Source organism: Moschus berezovskii, chromosome 7, assembly GCF_049115385.1.
Source record: "Moschus berezovskii isolate FMDL1 chromosome 7, NW_MosBer_1.0, whole genome shotgun sequence".
Lineage (NCBI taxonomy): Eukaryota > Metazoa > Chordata > Mammalia > Artiodactyla > Moschidae > Moschus > Moschus berezovskii.
Window position 1 is genome coordinate 36,083,660 of NC_142466.1, and position 27,493 is coordinate 36,111,152.

General features: G+C 34.1%; 1 protein-coding gene across 2 annotated transcripts in view; it reads left to right on the top strand.

The window, feature by feature from the left end:
* ZDHHC21 (zDHHC palmitoyltransferase 21) overlaps positions 1 to 27,493 on the top strand; it is a 77,211-nt gene that overhangs the window by 14,783 nt on the left and 34,935 nt on the right. For both annotated transcript variants that reach the window (XM_055428210.2, XM_055428209.2), the window contains 4 exons: positions 3,921 to 4,118; positions 4,958 to 5,056; positions 11,438 to 11,549; positions 14,583 to 14,721. In XM_055428210.2, coding sequence (XP_055284185.1) covers positions 3,965 to 4,118; positions 4,958 to 5,056; positions 11,438 to 11,549; positions 14,583 to 14,721 — 504 coding nt within the window. In that variant the 5' untranslated portion in view covers positions 3,921 to 3,964. The remainder of the gene's footprint in view (positions 1 to 3,920; positions 4,119 to 4,957; positions 5,057 to 11,437; positions 11,550 to 14,582; positions 14,722 to 27,493) is intronic.

Here is a 27,493-nt window from a genome sequence, read left to right on the forward strand (position 1 = left end):
TGGTGTTATAATTTTCTGTCATAGTTTTCTGTTACTTTTCATAGCGACTTCAATATTCTTCCTGAGGAAAATACATGGTAAAATTTAGTTGCCTAAAAAAGGCAGAAAAGGAAAGGTGGTTTCCTACCAGAGTAGATTGAACATTGTAAATATTTACATGGTCTAGTTTATTAGAGTTGAGTTATAACTTATTTGAAAAAAGCGTTGTGCTGTAGTAATTTATATTATTAATGAAGTTGGTCACAGCACCCAAGTATAGTTACCAGATAGCAATCTTCAAAAATGTTGAAGTACCAGTGTGTCCACTGGTTACATCAAAGGGCTGTGAGCTCATCGCTTAATACACAAATTAGTATGTTGAATTCTCTAGCTGATGAAAGTATTTACAGAGGCCACCCTTAAAACCGTGTAGCAACATAGTGTTCAATTTGGTTGTTGCTCAGGATGTGTAATAGTTTCTGTTCAGCCATGAGCCACGCCTGGTAGATATTAACTGAGAGGCAGGATCCTGCAACCCTACCAGTTACATGTTTCTGGCTGTAATCTGATTTGGAGCTCTTGGAAGGCTACTGTTTTTGTCTCTACAATCCAGTTGTAAGGATTAAGTGGCACTAATTTTCACTGATCAGGTATTTTTCAAAAAAATATTCAACGTCTTACTTGTTCATTCTTTTATATTTCTAACCTTAGCCCACTTTTCCTTGGGGATTCTTGTTCTTTTAGAGCTTGTTGTCTGTGTATGTTTATATCCAGGAAAAACAGACACATTTTCAACTGCTTTGCATTAACAGTTTCTGTTGTGAGGAATGTGTTACAGTGATAAGAAAAATTTGTTATTCTCTGGTAGAGGAGAATGAAAATAGAGTTTAAAAATGAGTTAAGTGTTTGATAATTTTGCTACTTGTTTTGCTGGGTTTTATGTGTCTCTGTTTCTGATACTAATATATTTAGAAATAAGAAATGAAATTACTCTGTTCTATATAATTATTGAAATTAATTGTCTTTTTTAGTTCTGAATGGAACTGAATCATTAAAAGAAAGAAGATACGTGAAGTTAATGATACTGATCATGTTGAGAGACAGAGACTTCTGTCATTTCTTTTAGCACTTGATAGTTGGCAAGATTGTAAAAATAAACATTCTTTTTAATGTTTCTCTTTTTTAGGTATGTTGATAGCTTATCATTTGCATTTGAGTTCATTTACTTTTTAAAATAATGATACCTAGAAAGTTAAATAGCATGCTTTATCCTCAGTGGGTTTCCTTACTTTAATGATACTGATAGATCTTTTAATTTTTTAGTTAAAAGGTAATGAAGCTTAACTTTTACTTTTTTAAAAGGTGTAAAATTCATGCATAAATACTGAGAGACCAAATCTGATTTAAAGAGTTGGGTGGTGTTGCATTTGAGTTCTTGTCTTTTTTTTTTCCTGCATTTCCAGTGTTTCAAGGTTCTAGGGATAATAGGACAAGAGTGTTCTTTTAGAATTAAGTAATCCTTAATCTTTTTTTCTTTGTCCTGGTAGCTTTGGAACTTTAAAGAACATTGGTAAGGCCTCTAAAGGGTAGTTCTGTGAGGTTTTTCAACTGGTGATAAATTATTCCTAGAATGAAGTAGTCTGACATATGTTAGAAATCTGGGAGATACCCTCCAAAAGCTTACTGGTTTGATTCTGCAATTAATTTCTCCAAAACTAATTTTGACTTTTGTCTTCTCTTAGCCTGAATGAATCGTTGTCTTTAATTTCATCCTGCACACCAGGGCTTTAATAATTTATTTAAAGTATAAACCTCACTATGTTACCCTGCACCCATGCTTTAGTAGCTTTCCAAGAATTTGTCTTTGAATGGCATCTTTGTCTTTGTCTAAGAATGGCATCTTTACACCCATCATGATATAGCCCCTTATTTCTTACTGCTTGCTCTCCCCTAAAAGTTTTTAAGTCTTAAATCCCTCCTACACTTCCTTCTGTTTGCAGTAGTGTTGTCACTTTTCTTTGGTTGGATAACTTTTACTCTTCTTTTAAGATTGATCTCTGCTCCAGGGAGTCTTGTTTTGATTTAATTAGTCCCCATTTGTGCCTTTAGTAATATATTGTCCATATCCCTGGAATGTATTATATCATATTAAACCCATTTTATTACTTTTTCCTCCATTAGACTGTTAGTTCCTTCAAGCAAAGATCATGTCCTATTCTTCATTGCGTTTACAGTGTCTCGCAAGTGACTCAGAGAAAGCAATGGCAAGCCACTCCAGTACTCTTGCCTAGAAAATCCCATGGATGGAGGAGCCTGGTAGGCTGCAGTCCATGGGGTCGCTAAGGGTCGGACACGACTGAGCGACTTCACTTTCACTTTTCACTTTCACACATTGGAGAAGGAAATGGCAACCCACTCCAGTGTTCTTGCCTGGAGAAACCCAGGGAAGGGGGAGCCTGGTGGGCTTCCGTCTGTGGGGTCACACAGTCGGACACGACTGAAGCGACTTAGCAGCAGCAGCAGCAAGTGACTGGCGTATGGTGGAGGCTCATTGAATATTTGTTGAACTGAGTTCAACTCATTTTTCTACATAGTGAAGCTCCTGGATTAGTGGTTCCTGGATACCAGTCAACTGTATCAGAGACACCTGGCGACCATTTTATCGGTAGAAGATTTTATAGGTTTTTGGGCATTACTCTGTAAAGTATTATGATTCAGTAGATCTAGAATGAGGCCTGGGAATAAATGTTTTTAAAAAGCTCTTCAACTGATTCCCGTTTGCTTACAGGTTTGAGAAATATTGAACTAGTTTATTACTGCATTATTCCATTGTATTTTACTTAAAAAAGTTGCCTCCTAGACCTTACAGGTATACTCAATCACTCAGTTGTGTCTGACTCTTTGCAACGCTGTGGACTGTAGCATGCCAGGCTCCTCTGTCCATGAAATTTTCCAGGCAAAACTACTGGAGTTGGTTGCCATTTTTTACTCCAGGGGATCTTCCTGATTCAGGGATCAAACCCACATCTCCTGCATTGCAGGCAGATTCTTTACCACTGTGTCACATGGGAAACTCAGACTTTACATAGTAATTTATTACTGAGGGTTTATAAGTTGTATCTGCTAAAGGACATAATTTAAGTCACTTTTTCATACCTGTGTAGAAATATTTTAACTTTAAGCATCTCATTGTGAGACGTATTACCTTTTTGTTAACACTGAACTGAAAAAAGCCACATTTTAAGGAGGAGTCTTCTTGAATTGGTAGTATTAATAATATTAGTTGGGCTTTATTCCATGAACTTAAGTATTTCTGGCAATTTGTATTTACTTTTCATTTTTTATTATAATTTTTCAAAATGATTTTTAAGCATTTTATTATGATTTAAGAATTAAATTGAACAAATCTTTAAGTGTATTGCTCAGTGAATTTTTACATATATACATACCATAAAGCAACAGGTGAACATACAGAACATTCCTAGTTCCTCAGAGTTTCCCCCATGTCCCTTTTCAGTCAATAAACATGGTTCCCACCATAAGATGGGTACTCTTGACTTGGATGACCATCAGCTAGTCTTATGTACAAGATTTTTTTTAGTAGTTTTAATAATATCTTTTGGTGAATAGATGCACTTATGTCTCTTGAACTTATACTACATGGAATTGCTGAGCTAAAGATAGACTTGTGTTTAACTTCAGAAGGTAATGCCAATTTACACTGTGATCTCAATCCATAATGAAAATTGAAATTATATTATTTGAAGCTTACGGTAAAATTTGAATCGCCTAAAACTTCCCTTTGTTTTCCGAAGGATTTTATATCGTCAAAAATATGTGTACAAAGAAAATTCGTGTCATTTTATAGTTGCCAATAAGGAAGCTTTTAGGCAGATAATTTTGCCTATATGAGACATTGTTTTCTCTTTCCCTCTCCGTAGGTGCATCCTCGCTGTGGACTGGCAGGCAGTCATAGGGCTGCAGAATGGGTCTCCGGATCCACTTTGTTGTTGACCCGCATGGTTGGTGCTGCATGGGTTTGATTGTCTTTGTCTGGTTATACAACTTTTTTTTAATTCCCAAAATTGTCCTCTTTCCTCACTATGAAGAAGGACATATTCCAGGCATATTAATAATAAGTAAGTTTCTAAATTTTTATTTTCTTGTATAATTAAAGAATTTTTTTCTCATTGTGAATATTTTTGGACTGTAATACCACTATAATAACCTTCCTTTTAATATTTTCAGTGCTATTAATATGAAATTATTTACTCATTTTAAAAGAATGACCTTTATATATTTTGTAGGGTAAAGTAATTGGTATATCTTTATATCTAACTCTACAGAATTTACAGATACCATTTTGTTTAAAGCTATACTGGCACAATAGTTCTATTTATGTAGGTGTGTGTGTATTTTTAATGTTTCTATTATACAATTTAAATTTAGATAATTAAATTACATATATAAATGTATATAGTTTAAAGTGTTATTCATTGTAAAATTCAAAAGTTTCTAGATTCTTTATTTTCAAATTAAGAATCTCAAGATATATTGAAAAGAGCAATTGAGCATCACTAATCCAATGTAATTTTGAAGCTAGCCAGTTAGAGTTAATGAAAAAGTTTAATTGTAGAATAGGTTTAAAAATGCTGCTTTGATTCTATTAAATATAGTATATGTAGTAATTAAAAGGAATTTACTTCTGTTAATTAATATACCATTAATTTCTGTTAATAAAGAATCTGATTTACAACAAGTTTATCAATTGTTATGCATAATAACTATTTAAAATTCATATGTTTTAGAAAGTCCTCTTGGCAATATTATTTGATGAATGAAATGAGTTAATCATTTTTCCGTTTTTGAGAATTTAGGCTGATGCTATTAGTTAAAATATACCTCTAGCCTTTAAATATGCTTGTCAAAAAATATTTTGAAGGTAAATGCTAATTTTATTTATTTGTTTATTTTCAAGTATTCTATGGCATTGCCATGTTTTGTCTGGTTGCTTTAGTGAGGGCCTCAATAACTGATCCAGGAAGACTCCCTGAGAACCCGAAGATCCCACATGGAGGTATGGTGCTTTTCAGATTCATCAGTTTTACTATGTCAGAATTATCATCTTTATTAATGTATATTATTGCCTTTAGTATATTAATTACATATGTCATCTAAGCCACTTTTGTGTCTCTTCTCAAGTGTTTTCTTTCCAGATTTCTCAATTTAAAACCACAAATCCCAGCTTACTCCTCGTATCTGCCATCTCTGGCTTTGCTTTTCAGTTTAGTTGTTCATTTGTCTCTCACTCCTCCCACTCTAGCTCTGTATAACCTCTGTGAGGCTGTAGATTTTTTGTTTTGTTTTCTTATTTGTTTAGTACTGTATCCTTAGGGCCTAAACAGTCTCTTTCGCATAGTAATAATTGCTGGGTAAATATTTGTTGAATGATATTATCTGAAAAATTACATTTTTATTTAGTAGAGGAGTTTTTGATGGTGCCACTTACCTCATGATATTATAATATTGCTTACAATGTATTTACAAATATTTACAAAATAAATACCTGTTGTATTATAATGCTATTGCTTGTATTTCTCCAAGTTGGAACAATTTAGTGAAAAATTTGAAAGCCTTTTGTTCTAGTGTCAATGGAAGTAGTTTTTGTTCACCTTATTGCATAGTTACCATTTAGATCACAGAAATAAATTCAAAATGTATTGCTTGCCAGATATAGTAAACCTCCCTTATCCTCTTTCCTGTGTTTTGCCTTTGAACATTTGCTGTGTAATCTTTGAGCACCCTGTACTTTCTTCTAGGAAGAAATTTATATGTCTTTTTTATACATTATAGAAGCAGAGTATTTTTATAGTAATTCAGTAGTTTCTGAACTTGCTGTACATTAGAATCACCTCAGTTCAGTTCAGTTCAGTTCAGTCGCTCAGTCGTGTCCGACTCTCCGCGACCCCATGAATCACAGCACGCCAGGCCTCCCTGTCCATCACCAACTCCCGGAGTTCACTCAAACTCATGTCCACAGAATCGGTGATGCCATCCAGCCATCTCATTCTCCGTCGTCCCCTTCTCCTCCCGCCCCCAACCTTTCCCAGCATCAGAGTCTTTTCCAGTGAGTCAACTCGTCTCCTAGGGAGCTTTAAAAAAGCTCAATGTCCAAATCACATCCCATATTAATTAAATCAGAATGTCTGGGGGTAAGAGCCAGGTATCCATGCTTTTGAAAGATCCCAGCTGAATCTAATGTGTAGAAGTTTGGAAAGCAATGTAGTCATTCTTTCCAAAATTAGATTAAGTGGCAAGTCACTTAGAGAGCCTCCTTTGAGTTTGTGATTGTTTTTTGAGATCCATGATTTTGGGGCTTAATGGGCCTTGCACATTTAATGCTTAAGTGGGAATGACACTGATATTTATGTAGCTGTAGAAATTTCTGAAAATAATCTTGAGTATTTAGTTTTTATTAATTTGTAGAACAGTATCACTATCGCTTAACGGTTATTGTGTGTGTGTGTACGCCTGTGTTTGGGCAGGGAGGATGGCAGTCTGTAATTTGTATAGAATCTCTCTTCTCAACTAACCTAAAACAAAAGACTGTGTAAAATATTGATACATGTATTTTTCTACTTCAACTCTAAAAACTGATGTTCCCAGAAAATCAAGGAAGCAGGGTTTTCCTAACTCAGGACTCATTTCTGATGAAAATTTCAGTTTGCTATGGTCAAATATGCAAATGCATACATCTGTCAGATAGTACAAATCAGTGAAAGGGGCCAGGGAGGAACTATTTCATCTTTAAAGTCTTCTATCTTACCTAAAGGAAGTGTCACTAATCAGCTACACTGAAATTGTCATGCAGGATGGGAATTTTTAGATCTGGGAATTTTTGAAGAGAAAACACGGAATCTCAATTTTTATGAGACATTTTATGATTTTTAAAAATATTAGCAACTAATTCAAAATTTTAAAAGCATTGTTTTTAAATGAATACCAAACAGATTATACCTGAGGGCCAGATTGAATCCACCTGAAGCTGCTGTTACCTTCAATTTATAGGCTCCAGTGATGAGGACACCATGGCATGTTGCCAAGCTTTTGGTTATCTGCATTATATCTGCTCTCGTTGACAATTGGGCTGTGGAGAATTCCCCTTTGCCCAACCGAAAAAAAAAAAAAACAACAAAATCCACGCATTTATTTGACACATTTTAATGTTTCCAAAGTCTTTTGGTATCTCCTGTCATATGATCCTCATGGTGGTTGTATGAGGTGGGTAGACTGGGGAAATCAGGAGCATAGATTGTCCTTCACAGGTCATACAGTAGATTGTTACAGAGTTGCTGTGAAGCCCAGATCCTGTCTCCATCATCTTTTTTACCATGAATCCTCTTACAGATGAATTATCTTACCTCTTTATTCATCTTTGCTTTGGTTTGAAGGAAATTAAAACTATCATGTGCTTTTTGCTCAGTTACTTGATGATTGTGTAGATATAGTTTTAATTTAGTTAAAAAAATAAAAATTTAATGGTGAAAAATAATGACCAAAGCGTTGGGGTCTACAGAATAGTGACCTTTATTCAGCATTGTTTTAAGGGTAAGCAGTTTTATATAATTGAACTCCTTAGAAAAGGAAACTTAAACCCTAATGCTTGTATTATTTTAGCTACTTTTAAAATTTTTTACATGCCTTTCTGAAATATTTTATATGACTTTCTGTTTTTTTAAACATAGTCACTTTAGTTTCTATATGACCCACCAAGTATGAGGCAGTTTGAATATAAGAGAATGCTTCCATGTGAAGATCCCAGGAGTTCGATTTTATAAACTTTGGGACATGTAGATGGAATAGTCAACTTAAACTATTAAATGTCTATTTAAATTACATGCATGTTTGAAGTACAGAAATATTACTTTTTGTCATTTTTGAATTTTATGAAATGATTTTATTCAGTCTCTTAACTTTTAAGAAACAACTTTGAGTGTAATTCACACATCATATAATTCACCTGTTTAAAGTGTACAATTTAGTGTCTTTTATATATACACAGAGTGGTACAGCCATTACCACAACCAGTCTTAGAGCATTCTCGTCATTAAGCTCTTAACTTGCGTGTTAGACTCGGTTTTTGTCATCACTAGTGCCACTTTTTTTATTTTTTTATTGTTGTATATGCCCCCTGTTGTTCCTCGCATCCCTGTGGCTTATTTATTTTATGACTGAAAATTTGTGCTTCTTGGTCCCCTTCTCTTATCCTGCCCCTCCCACCCCACCCCCCGGCAGCCACTCGTCTGTGCTTTGCTTCTTGAGTCTGTTTCTGTTTTGTTTGTTCATTTATTTCCTGCATTGCCAACCAGTTCTGCCAGAAAACCTCTTATTAAGACCCAGTCCTTGTATTGATTTTTGTTGGTTTCAAATTATATTTTTCTCCCCAAAACATTACTTTGTGATCTGAAATATAGTCATTGAAAAAAGTCCCCCTAATATGTGAGTCTTTCAAAAGACTCAAATGGAAGGTGATTTGTTCCTTTTTGAGGGATAAACCAAACCAAACCGTATCTGTCTTTATAGTCTTTCCTGCAGTTACAGCATTAATGTTTCCCTGTTAAACAGTATGATACTGTTTACCTTATATTAAAGAGGATCATTTATAGAGTTTACCTTTTTTCTTTTGTTTTATGTTTTGATTTTTCTTTCCTTTAAAAAAATATGTCTTAATTTTTAACTTTCTATATAGCTGCCTTAAATTAGCAGGTGGATTGTGTCTCCCATAGGCTTTTATTTTGTTATATGGGTAGTGCAAAAGTCTTATATGTAATCATCAGACACCAGAATGTATCAGTCACCAAGATCCTATTAGGACTTGAATAAATCCTGAAGAAGAAAAAAGGGAGAAGACTAAGAAATGGTTTCTGGATACATAGGGTAGGTTAAGATGGATGGCTTTTTTCTTGTTCTGCAAAATGAAAACATAGATGATACTTTAAATTTCTGAATTTTAAAAATAGTGATTTTTTTTTCCTTTCTAAAAACATAAATGTGTGTGTGCTTGTGTGTGTAAAATGTGCATCTTCATTTAAAATTTTTGTATCTTAAATTGAGCATTAAGTGACTCAGATTCTTTGTTTGAACAAATTTATGGTCCAGACCATAGGTCAGCAAATTCTACTGCAGCGTTAGTGCCAGATAGATATTTTTAGCTTTGTGAACCATATGGTCTGTGTCACATGTCCTCCGCTCTGTCATGGTAGCCCCAAAGCCGCCATACACAGTATGTAAAGGAATGGGCATGGCTGTGTTTAAAGAAAGCTTTCTTTATGGACATGGAATTTAAACTCCAAGACTTTTACATGCCACAATTTGTTATTGTTATTATTATTTTCAATCATTTAAAATTGTTAAAAATACTCTTAGCTCACGTGTGCATGCTAAGTTGCTTCAGTTGTGTCTGAGTCTTTGTAGGCTGTAGCCCTCCAGGCTCCTCTGTCCATGGGATTCTCTAGGCAAGAATGCTGGAGTGGGTTGTCATGCCTTTCTCCAGGGAATCTTTCTGACCCAGTCATCTCTTACATCTCTTGCATTAGGCAGGTGGGTTCTTTACCACTAACGCAACCTGGGAAGCTCATGGATCACCCCAAAACAGGTGATGGCCTGGGTTTGCCTGTGGACTGTAGTTTGCCAACCGTAGTTTATACCACAGAATGAATTACAGTCTTTCTCTGACTACAACCAAATTCTCTCTTTTTTCCTGAGAGTGAAATATGAAATAAATGATTTATTCTTTGGAATATTTTAAGCTGAAATCGCCAATAGTGAATACCCCATATTTATTTCTTTAAGGAGCTGGTTTAAGAACATAGTTTTCATGTTGTCTTTCAATGAAAATGAGCTCACCTTCACATATTCCTTGAAATATGTGAATTCAGAGTTTTAACATTGGGATATTTGGGGACATCGAGTTAAGTGGGGGGAAAAAGTGATATGTATGTGACATTGTAATTATGCTACATATGAAATGAGTTTCTATTTCACCAACAGTTAAATAACAGTTTAATTGTACCTAAATTAAGCTTCAATATTGTTGCTCTCTCATGTAATACGTTTTCATTAAAATAAGAATTGTAGGTAAGAAATGGAAATTTTATTTTAAAATGAAATATTTTAAATGTAAAAGATAATTTCTCAACTTTCATTGAGAGCAATTAATTTGGTATAGCTGTTATTCATGCTTTATTGATTTCTCCAGAGACGTTTGTAGCAGAATGTTTTTCCAACACTTTACTATAAAATTCTAGTATATTGATCTTACTTCTGGTCATTAAACTAGAAACAATGGAATTAAAGTGGTGTATCTTTTTAAAAAAGTGAAAACTACCTACTCTTCTGTTACTTATGTTTAGAATCTTTCATTTAAAAAAAATTAAACTTGTCATGTTTTAGCAAGAATTTAGTGACTACCTGTGGTGTGCTCGGTCACACTTTGCATATAATAATATTCACTTGGAGTATTGAAGTTAGGTTAATTTTATTAGACCCATCATTTTAGTGAGGTTAGGGTATAGTTTCCCATAAGTGATGCAAAGTTTAAGAATATTTATAAAGATAAATTTCCATGTCAAGAAATATTAAGATTATATATCCTGTATAGCAGTTGTCTTGGTAGATGACAGTCCTATAGAGTTTTTAATGGCTCTAACTGGAGCAGTTCTTAATGGAAATAAATTACGTTTTCTGTTTTTCCTGTAAACTTCGTGTTTTTAGCACAAAGCCTAGTTGTGTGCTCTTTCACAGCATACTAGAGGAAACTGCTGCTTGGTAGTAGGATAGAGTTTTATAAAAGACTCCTTTATTTCCGTTAAATAGTAATTTTCTTGTAATCTTCTTCACTTCTGAAACTATTTTAGTACCTCTTAAACGCATCTGAACTGTTTTTCCATCTCTCTGTCATAAATATTCCCAAATAAATCCATTCAAAAAATGCTTCTGTGTGGGAAGTTTGGGGGGATGCCGTCTGTTTATGCAGTTGATTTTGACTTACTAATCTGTGAAACCAGTACTCAGCATTATCTCTTCTTTAGCACCATTAGATAATACATTTTTAGAAATTAACTTGTTTCAATAAAATTCTGTTTTAATGTAACAATTTGATTGTAAATAAGGGTTTTGTCATTAAATTTTACTTACAGCAATATACTTAAGCCCAAATACGTTGTTTTTTTTATCCCTTAGTTTGACTATTAACAGTGTTATTTTACAGTGTTTAAGATTAGAAGTGTACAAAATAAAACATGCAGAGAATAGAGAAGCAACATTTATGGCAAACATTTACAATAGAGACTTAGGCACATATCTTGAAGAATTCCTATAAACTCTTCTAAACGCTTGTTGCTAAGTTTCAACATTGCTCATGTTCCTTTACTAAATGAATTTTAATTTCCTTCTCTAGAAAGGGAGTTCTGGGAATTGTGTAACAAGTGTAATTTGATGAGACCGAAGCGTTCCCATCACTGCAGCCGCTGTGGCCACTGTGTTAGGAGAATGGATCATCACTGTCCATGGTAAGAAATGAATAATTCACTTTTTGGAAAAAAAAAAAAAGTAGTAAAAAATAGATCTTAGTACTTAGCAGATTTAAACAAAGGTTATATCAAAGTTATACAGTTTTAGAAAGCCTTTTTATAAGGAGACAAAGCTTTAATTGATCATATGGTTCTAATCAACTCCCAGGGTCATTTTTTCAGAGATCGTAGATTTTTCTAACAAGGAGATATTTGAGCAGAAAACTAAAAATTAACATGCACCCAAATATACAAAAGAACTAAAGTGATTTTATTAAATGAGGCAGTGTAGGTAAAGCATTCAGTATAGTATGACATATAGAGAGTACTTAAATTTAAATATAGTAGCTGTTACTATTTCTAACTGTAATGTAAACCATATGCATCTCATTGTTTGTATTTCTCTTCCAATTTAATTAAAGAGTAACATTTCATATACCTTATACCTCATTTCACTTCCTTTCAGCCTTTTTTTCCAGTGTTATGTGTTGGATATAGGGATTAATATTACATGCTAGCTAGAAGCAAAAAAAAAAAAGTGATAGTTGATTTTGTTGAACTGCCAACATTTTTGGTCAGCAGGGGGCTCTCTTGTAATAGTTAAAGAAAATGTTCAGTTGAGAAACAGAGTTTTTGAAAACAAATGCTGTGGGAGTTCTGCATTGTATCTCATTTCAAAGCTGTCACAAAAATCTGTGAAAAGATATTGTATTTAATTCTGTTTTTCTAGCATGGGATCTCTGCATAAATATTTAAACTGGTATGGTGTATCACTTTATAAATATATCTGTATACATGTATATTTATGTTTATACACATATGTATACAAAGTTAGCTACATAATAATCTTCTTAAATTTATAACTGCATTTATCTGAGGTTGTCTCAAGGGTAGATTTTAGTTTTGTCTAGTAATGCTAATCATTTAGAGCTTCCTTTATTTTTGATAGCACAAGTTATCAGCAAGCTTTTAGTGGGAATTTGATTTTAACTATAAAATGGCTATTTGACTAGAAGATAATTTCCTGAGATTCAGAAAAAATAAGAGGACTGTGTTACTATGTAAAAGGTTTAAAATTCCATCACAGGATAGTTTAGTATATAACATACAGTTGGTGTTTTAAAAATGTGCCTGGAATTTATTCAGATTAATTCTCAAATGATTTTATAAACCTCAATGATCTGTTTACAATTACAATATGATAGGGTTTGCTTTTTAAAGCTGTGTAAAGCGTGTATTCAGGTAAGTGATAATCACACTGAAAAATTTAATTTTTTGAGTAACATTTATGATTAAAAATATAATAAATGCTCATTATGGTTGGATATTGATATTTCCTTTTAAGTGAATGCAGTAATTTAAGCTTAAATCAACTATTTTATAACTTTTATATAGATTATATATAGATTAGTATATTTAGATTAGTATTATATAGATTGGTGATATTATTTATTTATTTTCAAGGAGTTAAGACTGACTTGGTGACCAAATAAAGTTCTTTTTAACCAAAATTCTAGGATTGGGGTGAGCTCTCTGTTCCTAGGCCTTCTGTTTCCCCAGTTTTTAGTCACCTTCTCAGAGCCCTGGTGAGAAGAAGAGTGGAAGCACAAAGAGCTGTAGATAGGAAAAGGGTCGATCAGGGGCGTGAATAGATACAGGGACTTAAGTGCTTGAATTCCCTAGTAAAGCATTGCTGAGCTATTCAGAGAGTGAGGGAAATGTACAGTGTGAAGCAGTAGCAAGGAGAATTTTTGATATTTTCAGAAACTGCATTATCTTAACTGCTTAACAGCTTTAGATTTAGAGGTCAGTTCTCTTAATGACCTCAAGATTTACTCTAGTTTTGACTCTGATCACTCTTTCTAAGGAGTTTTACCAAAACAGTTTTTACATGTAGATGATAGTAGTGTTTCCTACAGTTCTATTCTTAAGAAGAATGCAGTGTTCATAGCAGTTATATCTCAGATTTTGGGGGAACAGAAAGGGTGGGGCAAGGATAAAGCATCTTTTAAGCAGTAGCTCTTGGAGAGTATTTTTGAGTGCACACAGAAGTACTCTTCTCTGGTAGCCCCGCTTACGGATGACAAAACACAGGAAGTTTTCTTGTTTATTCAGCATGAGTTCTTCAGTCTAAGAAATGCCTCTTTCAGGTTTTCTGTTCAGTTATATGTCTGCTTTTAAAAAATAGCACATCTTTAATACAATTTGAGTTAGGAATTTGGCCCTATTTATTATTTTTTCAAACAGTGGCAGTATAATGCTATAATATGTTGAAATTAAAACATTGTGAAAGATAATTTGTAGTTTTGAACTAGGATTTTCTGCTGGAATTGTAAAGTATTTAGAAAATGTAGATACAGTAACTTTGGAACAATAAAATACTCAGCTTGCATTAATCTTGAATTTTTGGAATTCTAACATTAATCCTTTTTCCTAGTTTTGGTTCATTGTTGTGTTGGTGGAAATGTAGCCCTAAGAATTTGTACATGCTCTTGAATATATGTTTATTTTCAGCCACCAAGGGTTAGACTGTAAAAGTAAGAAAAATTGTGAATGCTTATCAGTATGTCAGAGGCAGGTTTAAGTTACTTTACTTCATATCATTCTACTTGATCTCCACAGCTTGAATGCTGCCGTGAAAGAGCAGTGTACAGAGAGGGCTCTTGTTCTCCTGACCACGGTCTCTCCAACTGCACATCCTCTGGCAATTGTCCTAACTCCTCTGTTCCTCTTTTGTATCGGTGAAGCAAGGAGATCGCCATCTGTTCTTCCTGCCTCTCTGGCTTGTTGTTGAGTTGAATGGGGAATCATACAGGACTTCTTTGACAAGTAGAATGTGGTTTACAAATGTGAGGTGGCATGTTTATGTCCTATCTTTTCTTAAGTACTCTTTGCTTTTAGGTTTGAGTGGGTTGGGCTTATCTCTATGAACTTAAGCACATAAAAAGTTGTTTGTGCTTATTTCTAGTTTTACCATCCTAAAATTAACATCTTATTAAAGTTTGAAATATTTTTTCTTTTTTTTTTCTTCAGGATTAACAATTGTGTTGGTGAAGATAACCATTGGCTTTTTCTGCAGTTGTGTTTCTACACTGAACTTCTTACTTGCTACGCACTGATGTTTTCTTTCTGCCACTATTATTACTTTCTTCCGCTAAAAAAGCGTAATTTGGTAAGAAATGTTTATATCCACTAATGTTAGAACAGCTGTAGTATATGGTTATTAACATGTGGTGCTTTTAAAAGTGTAGAAAATTGAAAACAAAAGTAATGAACATAAACCCTCAAATTGGTGCGTTTTAAAATGGAATTGAGAAAATGGACCTATTCTGATATTGCCTTTTAACCAAATCTATTTATGATTACTTGTTAGTGTCGAGTTCCTTAAAAAGTGACATATTAAATCTCAATGTATACATATTTTCATTTTAAATCTACAGTAATGAAAAACAAAGTGGATAACGATAACCCTGTATACGAGACAACAGCAGAGACTTGGATGTGTGGAGCAGTCTTTTGGACTCTGTGGGAGAGGGCGAGGGTGGGATAATTTGGAAGAATGGATTGAAACATGTATATTATCATATGTGAAACGAATCTGACGTGGTTGGGGGCTCCCCACCTCAACACTCTGTGGATTTAAGAGGCTGTTCCTTCCAGAAGTGTATAAATTAGCCTGGGATAGAACCTGCACGCTGCGTTTACTAATTAAGAAATGAGAAACCAGAACTATAAAGGTGGCATAGAAATACAAGAAACTATTCTTAAGTAATCTTTTAAAACTTTGAACAGAGTTACAGATTTTGCCATTTGTTATAAACTGGTATATGTAATTTAACCAGAACCATGAGAAAGTTGGCATTGTGTGAATTCTGAGGCACTTTCGACATGTTGTAGGAGCGATGTGGACTTCCTTGACTTTTACACATTCATAAGTGAATGGTCTGTATCTCATGGCTTTGTTGGTTTTCTGTGAGCTGTAGTTTCTGGGAAGTGAGCAGCTCTCATTCCTGTAACTCTTGTAACCCAGTCATTCGTGTGCCTCCTTCATGAGGATCCAGTGCGGCTGTGGTGCTGTTATCCCTCTGATAGGAACTCTAACTCGGTGTAAAGCCCCAAGGATCTGTTACTTATATTTATTTTATATTGTACTATATCTTATTTACAGTGTTGTGTTTGTTTCAGGTGTATAGCAAAGTGATATAGCCTCATATATATATATATGAATTAACAAAAGCAGTTCCTGTCTTTTGATGGGAACTCGTGGCTTATAATATAAATGGCATTATTTTGAGAGAGGGATAACTTAGGTATGTCATTGGGTTTTTTTCTTTTTGCATTTTGAGGCAGTTGTAAAATAATGTAGCTTTTTGCAACTGCGTATTCTATAGTATTTTTTTCATTTGGTGAAATTTTAACTGTTAATGATTTTTTTAAGAAAAAGAAAAAGTGAAAAAGGTTAGCTTCTTATTTCTTTTCAGGAGTAAAAATAGACTTGTTTAATTCTTTAAAGTTCTCAAAGGAACATTAAGTTCTTGAGAAAAGTATTCGTTCCCCCACATCCCACCTCCAACTTTTAACATTGGTGATAAAATGAATTTGCAGATGCCCTAGAAAGTTGTTGTAAATCCATTTGAGGCAATGCATTTCCCACTTTGTAGAGGAACTACACAATATGTTAATAAGATTTGCCCAGAACGGTGGTGTTAAGGGTGGTAGTAGTAATAGCATCAACCAGGAGTTTTAAGTCTTGACTATCTATCACCACTGTGCTATGGACATGTGATTTTAATTCTCACTTAAAATGCCCACCACAATCACATGATGTGGGTATGATTTTTCCTCCGTTTTTTATAGATGAGGAAATTGACTAATAGAGGTTAAATAAGTAGTTACTGAAGGCACAAAGCTAGGAAGTGATTATTCAACTGGTTTTAGTTGTAGACTGGGATTTGAATCTGGGTTTGTGTTTTCTGAATTGTACCTTTTGTGCTTTGTTTGTAGAACTTGTATTTCAGCCTGATCCTGTGTGCCATTTTGTGTGTTTTTAGATTGCTCTGTGTGTGTGTGTGTGAGAGAGAGAGAGAGAGACAGAGTATATGTATTTACAGGAAGCACGATGGGGAAGGAGACAGGGAAGAGGAATAGAATTTCTGATGAAGAAGGGTGTTTTTTTATTTCCTATTTAAGTCATTTTATACTCTTGAAATCTTTTCTATTAAAAATAACATGCTTAGTGATGGCACATACAAGTAAATTTTGTAATAATGGAACAGTTGAGAGAAGGTCTTTGAGTTCTGTGTATTTAGATCTTTTTTGTACACATGATCATTTTGTATAATTAAAAGAGGATATTTACTGTTGTTGCTTGGTTGCATATATTAGTGGGCCTTGTCAAGGTAATTCTACGTATTAAATGCAGAATGAGCAATTAAAATTAGATGCAAATAACTCAAAAAAGTTCAAGGGGGAGAACTGTAAATGTAGGTGTTTGACATTTATCACAGTGAGAATTTAGTGCATACTAATGGATGTTCATTGGAGGGACTGATGCTAAAGCTGAAACTGCAATACTTTGGCCACCTCATGCGACGAGTTGACTCACTGGAAAAGACTCTGATGCTGGGAAAGGTTGAGGGCGGGAGGAGAAGGGGACGATGGAGAATGAGATGGCTGGATGGCATCACCGACTCTGTGGACATGAGTTTGAGTGTACTCTGGGAGTTGGTGATGGACAGGGAGGCCTGGCGTGCTGTGATTCATGGGGTCGCAGAGAGTCGGACACGACTGAGCGACTGAACTGAACTGAACTGAATACTATAGTCTTAGAAATGTTTTATCTTACAGATGAATTTCTTTTTTATGCTTTCTTATATTTTGATTTTACTTTCTGATAAAACCAGGTACAAAAGAATGGTCACCCAAAGCATCCTGATCAGAAGCCCTAAAACAACAGCAGTTAATATTTAAAGAGTCATTTAGGGTCAGCAAAGTACTCTGCACGTGTCATTTCTTTTAATTCCCACACCATGTGAGGTGGCCTATATATGAATGTGACTTTAAAGTCAGACTCCTTGGGTTTGAATCTCAATAATAGATTAATTTCTGATGTATTTGGTATTGTAGTTAGAATATGTAAAAGGTTATATGTATTCTCCAAGTAACCTATTTCAAATATTCAATAGATTGAGCCTAATAAGAATAACTTTAAAATAAAAATGTACCTGTAAGATTAAGATCAGAATGTTTTTAAAAATGGAGAGAGAGGTAGAATCTAGTGGTATTATTGAAAAGCTTGTAGAGTTTCTCTAGGAGGGAATGCACTGTGGCACTGAGGAGGGATTGGCACACTATGGGTGTTGGGATAAATTTGACCCGCTACCTGTTTTTATTAATAAAGTTTTGTTTGAAGCATAGCTGCTCTCATTTGTTTATGTTTTGTTTGCAGTTGCCTTTGTAATACCACAGCGGAGTTAGGTAGTTGTGACAGAGGCATATGTCCTGAAAAGCCTAAAATACTAGATATCGGGCTCTTTATCTTGCATTTACCAGATTCTGGTAGTGGAAAGATCTTGATTTTATAAATAGACACACCTAGAATTAAGCCTGGCTTTCCTCATTGTGAGTATAAGCTTTGACACATCCTTTAATCTTTCTGAATTGTGATATCCACTTGAAAAATGTGAATAGTAATGAGATTTAATGAGATAACACATGTAAAAGTTCTTGGTAGATAAGAGATTTTCAACTTATGTTACATTTGATTTTGGTGAAAGCTCTCAGAAGAAGGGAACAGTTTTTCTTTGTCCCTTTACTTTTAATGAACATTTAACAGACTGTTTAACAATATTACTAGGAGATCAATGACAGAATAAAAAAGTTCTAGCACTCCAATGAGAATATAATGGTAATATTTAAGTGAAGGATTAAGACATTACAAATTGCAAACTGATTTGTCTCTCCAAACGAAAGGTAGAAACTCTGGAAAAATTACTGTCACTTAGAGGAAAGAGCACTTTTTTTAATGGAAAGTCTGATTACAGATGATACTAATATACTTAGAAACATATACATAGACATGTATTTACATGCATACTGACAAAAGACTAGCAGCATAGTAAAGGTTTATTAAGAAATGTAAAGTCCAGGATAAAAATATAAAAAGGCAGTACAAGTTGGGTTTTAAAAATTCAAACCTGAGTTTCTTTAGAGCAATCACTTGTAGAAACAATACAGGTAATTTTAAAATTCTTAAAAATCATAATTATTGTTAGTAGGATTACTAGATGAAAATCAAATAATCAGCTCTATCATATTAGTTGTAATAAAGCTACTTTGGTAATAGCAGTAAGTTACAGATAGTTCTAGGGACCTAACAGAGTTTTAGTTGGTAGTGCTGAGCAGGAATTGTTCAAGGTTTATAGTATCCTTGTTGAATTAAGTAGGATGTTTTTATAATTACCTTCATGTTAGAGATAATGAAATTGAAACCCAAAGGGTTTATGTTATGATATTTCTGAGAGCATTTGGCATCCTATTGAAGAATCCTTTGTGTTTTAACCCTGCCACCTCATGCGATGAGTTGACTCACTGGAAAAGACTCTGATGCTGGGAAAGGTTGGGGGCGGGAGGAGAAGGGGACAATGGAGAATGAGATGGCTGGATGACGTCACCAACTCTGTGGACATGAGTTTGAGTGAACTCCCGGGAGTTGGTGATGGACAGGGAGGCCTGGCGTGCTGTGATTCATGGGGTCGCGGAGAGTCGGACACTGAACTGAACGACTGAACTGAACTGAACTGAATAGTGTTCTTGCCTGGAGAATCCCAGGGACGATGGAGCCTGGTGCGCTGCTGTCTATGGGGTCGCACAGAGTCCGACACGACTGAAACGACTTAGCAGCAGCAGCAGCATGGTGTATTTTCTGAGTGAAGTTATTCATATATTTTTAAGTTAGGTATAGGGAGAGGAGAATTTTACCATAATGTTATCCAATATAAGAAAAGACTTTGACTAATACTGTTTTTGTATAGTATGTTTATTATTGGTGTCTTTAACCTCCTTAAAGTTACTAGTGTGTTAGTTGCTCAATCGTCTCCGACTCTTTGCGACCCCAAGGACTGTAGCCTGCCATGCTCCTCTGTCCATGGGATTTCCTAGGCAAGGATACTGGAGTGAGTTGCCATTTCTTTCTCCAGGGTATCTTCCTGATTCAGGGATTGAACTTTTCCTTCATATATAGCCCTAAATATTCCAAGGATCTGAAGGAAAATGAATGTTCAATAGTACTTAGCATTCATTGAAATGAATTCTAATCATTTCATTGATTAAGATGTGGATAATTTAAAGTTATGTTTCCAGGTACATAGGGCTTCCCAGGTGGCACTAGTGGTAAAGAACCCACCTGCCAATGCAGGAGACCTAAAAGACTCAGGTTCGATCCCTGGGTCGGGAAGATCCCCTGGAGGAGGGTGTGGCAACCCACTCCAGAATTCTTGCCTGGAGAATCCCATGGACAGAGGAAACTGCTGGGTCCTTTGGGTCCTTTGGGTCGCAAAGAGACATGACTGAAGTGACACACCAGGTACATACAATCTTAAAATTCTAATATTGTTTTAATGAGTTTACTCTTGTATCATTATAAATTATACCTTTTTATCTACAGTAATTATTCTTGCCTTGTAATGTTTTCTGTTATTAGCTATATTATTCTTTCGGTTAGTATTTTCAACTTTTTACTTACAACCTTTATCAGTTGTCTTTGTGTCTTGTAGACACCAAATATTTCTCTTATTTATAAAGTCTAGTTTGATAATCTTTGTCTTCTAATTGAAATGGTCTATTTCATTTATTTTGACCGATATTAATCCTATCATCCTACTATTTATTTTTTACTTCACCCTTCTGTTCATTGTTTCCATTTTTCTCCTTATCTGCTTTGAAATTTTCAATTAAAAGAAATTTCCAACATATCCATTCTGAGGCTTTTTCTCTTTTAAAAATGGTTTTCCCAGAGATCAAAACATTCTTCCTTGGTTTTCTGAAATTTAATATAAATTGGTACTTTAAACATTACCAAGATAATAAATGGAGTAGCCTTAGAACCCCTCCTATCATCATTTTTTGTATTGGGGTAGCATAAAATAGATGTAGAAATAAAACTCATGATGATAATATTTAATTTTTGTTTATAAATTATGTGTTATAATTCATATGTTATATAAAGTCAGTATTTGTTTAGAGTTACCCACATAGTGATGCTTTTTTGATCCTTCATGATTTCATAAGTTTCTAAGCTTCTTTCTGAGAATATTTTTTCCCGCCTTTTGGTGGAAGTGTGCTGAAACAAATTTTGCAAGTTTTTGGTTCACCTGAAAATGTCTTTATTTCTCTTTTGTTTTTGAATGATTTATTTGCTTGGCATAGAATTATAGGTTTAGAGTTATTTTCAGATTTTAAAAGATATTATTTCCTTGTCTCCTGGTTTCCATCATTTCTGCTGTAAAGTCAGTTGTTAGTTTTATAGTTCATTCATTGAAGTAATGTATCTTTCTCTCTGCTTTTATGATTTAATTATTTATATTATTTTGGCTTTGTTGAGGCATAATTAACGTATAAATTTATAAGATACTTAAATTGTGCATTATGATAATTTGATGTACGTATACACTTTGAAGGGCTTCCCTGGTGGCTTAGCTGGTAAAGAATATGCCTGCAATGCAGGAAACCTGGGTTTGATCCCTGGGTCAGGAAGATCCCCTGGAGGAGGGAGTGGCAACCCACTCCAGTACTCTTGCCTGGAGAATCCCATGGACAGAGGAGCCTGGCAGGCTACAGTCCATGGGGTCGCCAAGAGTTGGACACGACTGAAGCAGCTTAGCACAGCACATATACTTTAAAAGGATTCCCACATCTAGTTAACACATCTGTCACCTTACATATTAATCTTTTTTATGAGAACATTTAAGTCTTCTCTCTCAGTGAATTTCAGTTGTGCAATATGGTGATACAACAGTAGTTACCATGTTTTATATTAGGTCCTCAGACCTTATTCATCTTACACCTAAAATTTGTACCCTTTTACCTATCTCTCCCTTTTACCCCAACTCCAGCCCCTGGGAACTTTTCTACTTTCAGTTTCTAAAGTTAACTTAAAAAGAAAATTCCATGGGTAAGTGATACCGTTTGGCTTATTTCACTTAGTGTAATGCCACCAAGGTATATCCATGTTATCAGAAATAGCAGGATCTCCTTCTTTCTCATGGCTGAATAGTATTCCATTGTGTGTGTGTGTGTGTGTGTGTGTGTGTGTGTATAAAACATCTTTTTTATTCATTCATCCATTAATGGATACTTCAGTTGCTTCCATATCTTGGCTGTTACGAATAATGCTGCAGTGAACATGGGAATGCATATATCTCTTTGATATTCTGTTTTTATTTCCTTTGCATAAAGTTGCTGGGTCATATAGTGGTTCTATTTTTAATTTTTTGAGAGGTCTGCATACTGCTTTCCATAGTGGCTATAGCAGTTTACATTCCTATCAACAGTGCAGAAGGGTTTCCCTTTCTCCACATCCTTGTTAACACTTACCTTTTACTTTTTGATGATAGTCATTCTGATCTAACAGGTATGAGGTGATATCTCATGGTTTTGATTTGGATTTCCCTGATGATTAGTGATATTGAGTACCTTTTCATTTCCCTGTTGGCTCTCAGTATATCTTTGGAAAAGTGTCTATTCAGGTACTCTGCCATTTTTTAAATCATTTTTTTTTCTGTTGAGTTATATGAATTCTTTATGTATTTTGAATATTAACCCCATATTAGATGATTTGCAAATATTTTTATACATCACATAGATTGCCTTTTCATTTTGTTGGTGGTTTCCTATGCTGTGCAAAAGGTTTTTAGTTTGATGTAGCCACACTAGTTTATTTTGCTTTGGTAACTTTGTTTTTGGTGTCAAATCCAAAAAATCATTGCCAAGACCAGTGTCATGGAGCTTACCCAAAACCTTTTCTTCCATGAGTTTTATGGTTTCAGGTTTTACATTCAAGTCTTTGATTCATTTTGAGCTGATTTTTGTGTATAGTGTAAAGTAGGGATCTAGTTTCATTCTTTTGCATGTTACTGTCCAGTTTCCCGAGGACTGTTTATTGAAGGGACTGTTCTTTCTCCATTGATTCTTCCTGGCTTCTTCGTCATAAATTAACTGACCAGGTAAGAGTGTTTTTTGTTTTCTTTTTCAGAGCAGTCTGTTCAGTTCTCAGTGTCTTTTTATGTCAGTATCATACCATTTTGATTGCCATAGCTTTGTAATGTATTTTCAAATCAGGAAATGAGATGCCTCCAGCTTGGTTTTTCTTAAGATCAGTTTGGTCATTTGAGATATTTTGTGGTTCTATACCCATTTTAGAATTACTTGTTCTATTTCTGTGAAAAAAATGAAGTCAGAATTGTGATAGGGATTGCGCTGAATCTGTAGACTGCTTGAGTGGTATGGCCATTTTAAGAATAGTTAATTTTTCCAATCTGTGAGCCTTGAAGAGCTTTCCATTTATTAGTTGTCTTCAATGTCTTTCATCAGTTTCTTCCCTGAACAGATCTTTCACCTTGTTGTTTAAATTTATTCCTAGGTATTTTGTTATTTTTGATACAGTTATCAATAGGATTATTTTCTTAACTTTCTGATAGTTTGTTTTTAGTTTGTGGAAATGTGAATGATATTTGTATATTAATTTTGTATTCTGCAGCTTTATGGATTTATTTATTAGTTCTAACACTTTTTTGGTGGTCTCTAGGTTTTCTATATGTAATACTATGTAATCTGCCAATCATGTCAGTTTTACTTCTTCCTTTCTAATTGAATATCTTATTTCTTTTGCTTCCCTAATTGTTTTGGTATCCAGTATTGAATATTCATGATGAGAATGGTTGTTCTTGTCTCATTCTTGATCTTAGAGGAAAATCTTTCAGCTTTTTATCGAGTGTGATGTTTCTGTGGGCTTGTCATATATGGCCTTTATTATATTGAAATATGTTCCCCCCATACCTGGTTTGTTGAGTTTTTATCATGAATGGATATTGAATTTTGTCAGGTGCTTTTCTGTGTCCTTGGAGAAGATCATATATTTATCTTTCAGTTTATTAATGTAATGTATTGATACAGTCAATCACTGATTGATTTGCAGATGTTGAAGCATCTTTGCATCTCTGGAATTAAATCCCACTTGATCATGGTGTGTGATCCTATTAACGTACTGTTGAATTTGGCTTGCTAATATTTGTTGAGAAATTTTGCATCTTTGTTCATCAGGTATATGGTTCTATACTTTCAGTGTTATTTGGTTTTTATATCTGGTTAATACTGGCTTTGCACAATATTTCTCACTGTTAGAATTTCCATTTTTTCACAGATCACTTCTCTGGTGAAATTCTTCATTTGTCATTAAATTTTGAACATTTTAATGCAAGTTCTTTTAGTGTTTATGTCTGGTATCTTCAGTGTTAAGATCCACTTGTGAGTCTGTTTCTGTTGAATTTTTTCTTCTCTCTTTTAGTTTCAGATATTTGTCCTTTCTTCTGATATATCTGATATGTTTTGTTAGATACTAGGCATTTTATATGACAAATTGTAGAAGACCTGGTTGATGTTTTCTTTTTCAAGGTACGATTTACTTGTCTTTGTGGACAGTCAGTAAGAGAGGACTCATCTTGATCCAACCAAAAATTTGTGTAATAAATATTTCTAAGGCTAAATAATGGAACAAATACAGCAGTTCTTTTAAAGATGAAATTTACTATGTTTGTTGAGACTTTGTAAGGGCTTACGATTTGGGTTTTGTCTTCATGAAGAACTAGATTCCGTTTCTCCTTTCTCTTATGTTGTAGCCCTTCAGGGGTTTTTCAGTTGGAAACTTTAGTGTGTAAGTGACTTCTGACGTGTTGTTTCCCCAGCTCTGGGGGATTATAGAAGGCTCTGAGCCTCCACTTCTACTTGACCTTTCATACAGTACTGTTTATGAGTTGACAATTACCTTTAGGTAAAAAACAGTGTGGGATGTAGGACTCACCTTAATTCATTTCTACCTTTTCTGGGATGTTGGTCATTTACGTCCTGGCTAGTTTGGCTGCTTCTCAGTGTCTTTAGTCAGCTGCTTATTTACCAATTAATTGGGTTTTATCTGATTTTTAGTAGTGTTCTTATTGGTAGGGTTATTCTCATACAAGCCTCTTTCATAAGTATCACTGGAATACAGTTTTGTTTAAAAATTTCTTCCCAACTGCACAACTCCAGGAGACAGCATTCATATCGTAAACTGTGTAAACAGTATCCTTTGGAGTTGTACAGAAAAATGCTCCTGTAACTGTAAGGTTTGAGAGCTGGTACTGTGCTGCAGAGAATTAGCCTGGTGGTGGACTTTATAGTATCAATAGAGTTAAACCAGATGGAGAAACGAAGGAAATTGTTGCTGGACAAGAGAATAACAAAAGGCTAAAAGGCTTGAGGCAATTAATTGGAAATTGGTTTTAAGGTCACATTTGTTCTAAGATACTAACAAACTCTAGAAAAATTTCTCAAGTCTAAATAATAGAAAACTCTCCTTACTATAGCAGTTTTTTTTTTGTAATGAAATTTATCATATTTTCTATAAAGGTAGAAAATTGCCAGTAATTTCAGTACAAAAATCACTATTGGTGTTTTTTTATAAAGTAGTGTTTTGTAGTGGAATATTCTTCAGACAATCCTGCCCCATCCATTTTTTCCTAAGCCCTTGCCTGTCTCTCATTTTCTCTAAAACAAACAAAAAAGGTATATCCAGCTCTTTGTTTTGTGTGTAAAGTGGTTTTGATAGTATCAGAAACCTTGTTCGTAAGACTTGCTGTTCTTTCTGTTATTTGGGCTATGGTATAAAGATCCCCAGGTATCCCTAATTATCTTTGGAGGTCGCGTTACTGGTTACTGTGCTTCTTTCTTGTGGAGGAAAAGTACAATTAAAGTATGCCATGGTCTTTGACCCCGTATTCTGTCAGCCAGAGGAAGTGAGAGTTTTAGTCTGTATTTTCTTTATGCCCCTTCAGGTAGATAGATGGCAGCATATATCTTTTCTAGACCATCTTCAGTTCTAAAGCTGAGTGCTTATTCTCTAGGTAGGAAAAGAAAGTGTTAACAACTCTTGCTTAGGTTTTTGTTTCTTTTTTTCTTTTTCTTAAATGTGAAAGTGTTCATTAAACAAGAGAAAAAGACTGACTTTTAAACTTGTAGTGATGTTACTTATCCTGTATTTAGGCGAAAACTGGTAGATTATTGGTTAAATGCATAGGAAAGAAAGAATTGAGAGAAAGCAGGCTGGTTCACAAACTCTGGGAAGTAAAGGGTTTGGAACATGATTTTCTTCCATTTCTCTCTTCTCTTGGCTTTGTCTTTTCAGGAAAGTACATTCTCTGATGGATTGTTTTAATAGCTTTGCAGTAACCCCTTTGTTTTTGAGAGTGACTTAATGCTTTTTAGATTTCTTCTTAATCTTTACTTTTAAAATATCCACCTATCATGGGCTTCCAAGGATTTATGTGTTTTTACTATGTGAAGTTTTAAGGAAATACTTTAATATATCCCTTAGTTAGAGAAAGGGGTAATAAGAAAAAAGGAAGACAAGGAGTTTATTCACCATGAATCAGTGCCCCAAATCAGGATTTATTTTTGTGTTGTAAATATTGATTTATAGCCTAAGTCTTATACTAAAGAAGGCCTGCAAACCCAAAAAGAATTAGTATTACCATCTTCTTTGTGAATAGTAACTAAAAAAATCTCTATAAATTCTCAGGTAATATTGAGACAAAAATTCATATTTAGAAAATTGCAGAAACATAAGTAATAGGTGTCTTTCTAAATAAATGGGAATAAATAAAATATTTTCAGTTAGAATCACAGAATTCAAAATTAATAAAAATTATAAACTTGGAGATATTTGTAGGAGTTTTGCAAATGTTAGATGTCAGATTAATTCAACAATCATTTGTATTTATCATGCCAGTATAATGTTATTTTTTATTTTAAATCCTCTTGAAAATAATGTCTTCCTTTAGGTATGATTGGGATGAAAATCATCTTAAAGATTTCAAAACTTGTAGATTGGGGAGCAATTTGGCATTTTAAATTAATGAAATGGATACATATTAAGGAAATTTTCTTTGGTCAGAGTCTCTATTTGGCTATTTTTTACATTTTAAATAAATTTTAAATGTTTATAAGCAAATATCTGGTCATTTGGCATCTTGTTAAATTATAAAAATTTAGTTTAATAATTTACAGAATAAATTACAAAAATGTAGTTGATCTTATTGTATGCTAATTGTTTACCAAAACCATTTTTAGAAAATTATAACATTTTAATTAAATATGAGGAAAAGTATCATTATAATTAGGGAGTATGCTTTCTATAGTTCATTATTTATTGATCCATGAATATTTCATTCATTTATTTCAGGAATTTTACTTTATATTTTTCTCGATTTGTAACAATTAGTGGAAAATGTCAACTCTTTTAAAATACCATGAGAGGATAAGTAGTGTGGTTCCCATTGTACAGAAAAGGTACTGAGATTTAGAGAGGTCCAGTAACTTGTCCAAGCAGAGAATTATCCCACCTGGCAGAGGTGTGTTTGGGTCCCTTTCTGTCTGTCCCTGAGTCAGTATTCTTTCTGTACTTATCAAGTTGCTATTTCACTGTTTGCACTTTACCCTGAGGAAGATTTTTCAGCAGTTTAAAAAATATTCAAACATCCACAAAATCTCCAGAGAAATCTTATTGAATCTCCTGATTGGTAAATTCATACTTGGCTGTTTTCATTTTTAACTGAATCAACACATTTTTAGTAGTTAATCTAATGTAAAGATTGTCAAAATACATGTTATAAAAGCATTATAGAAAGTTAAAAATA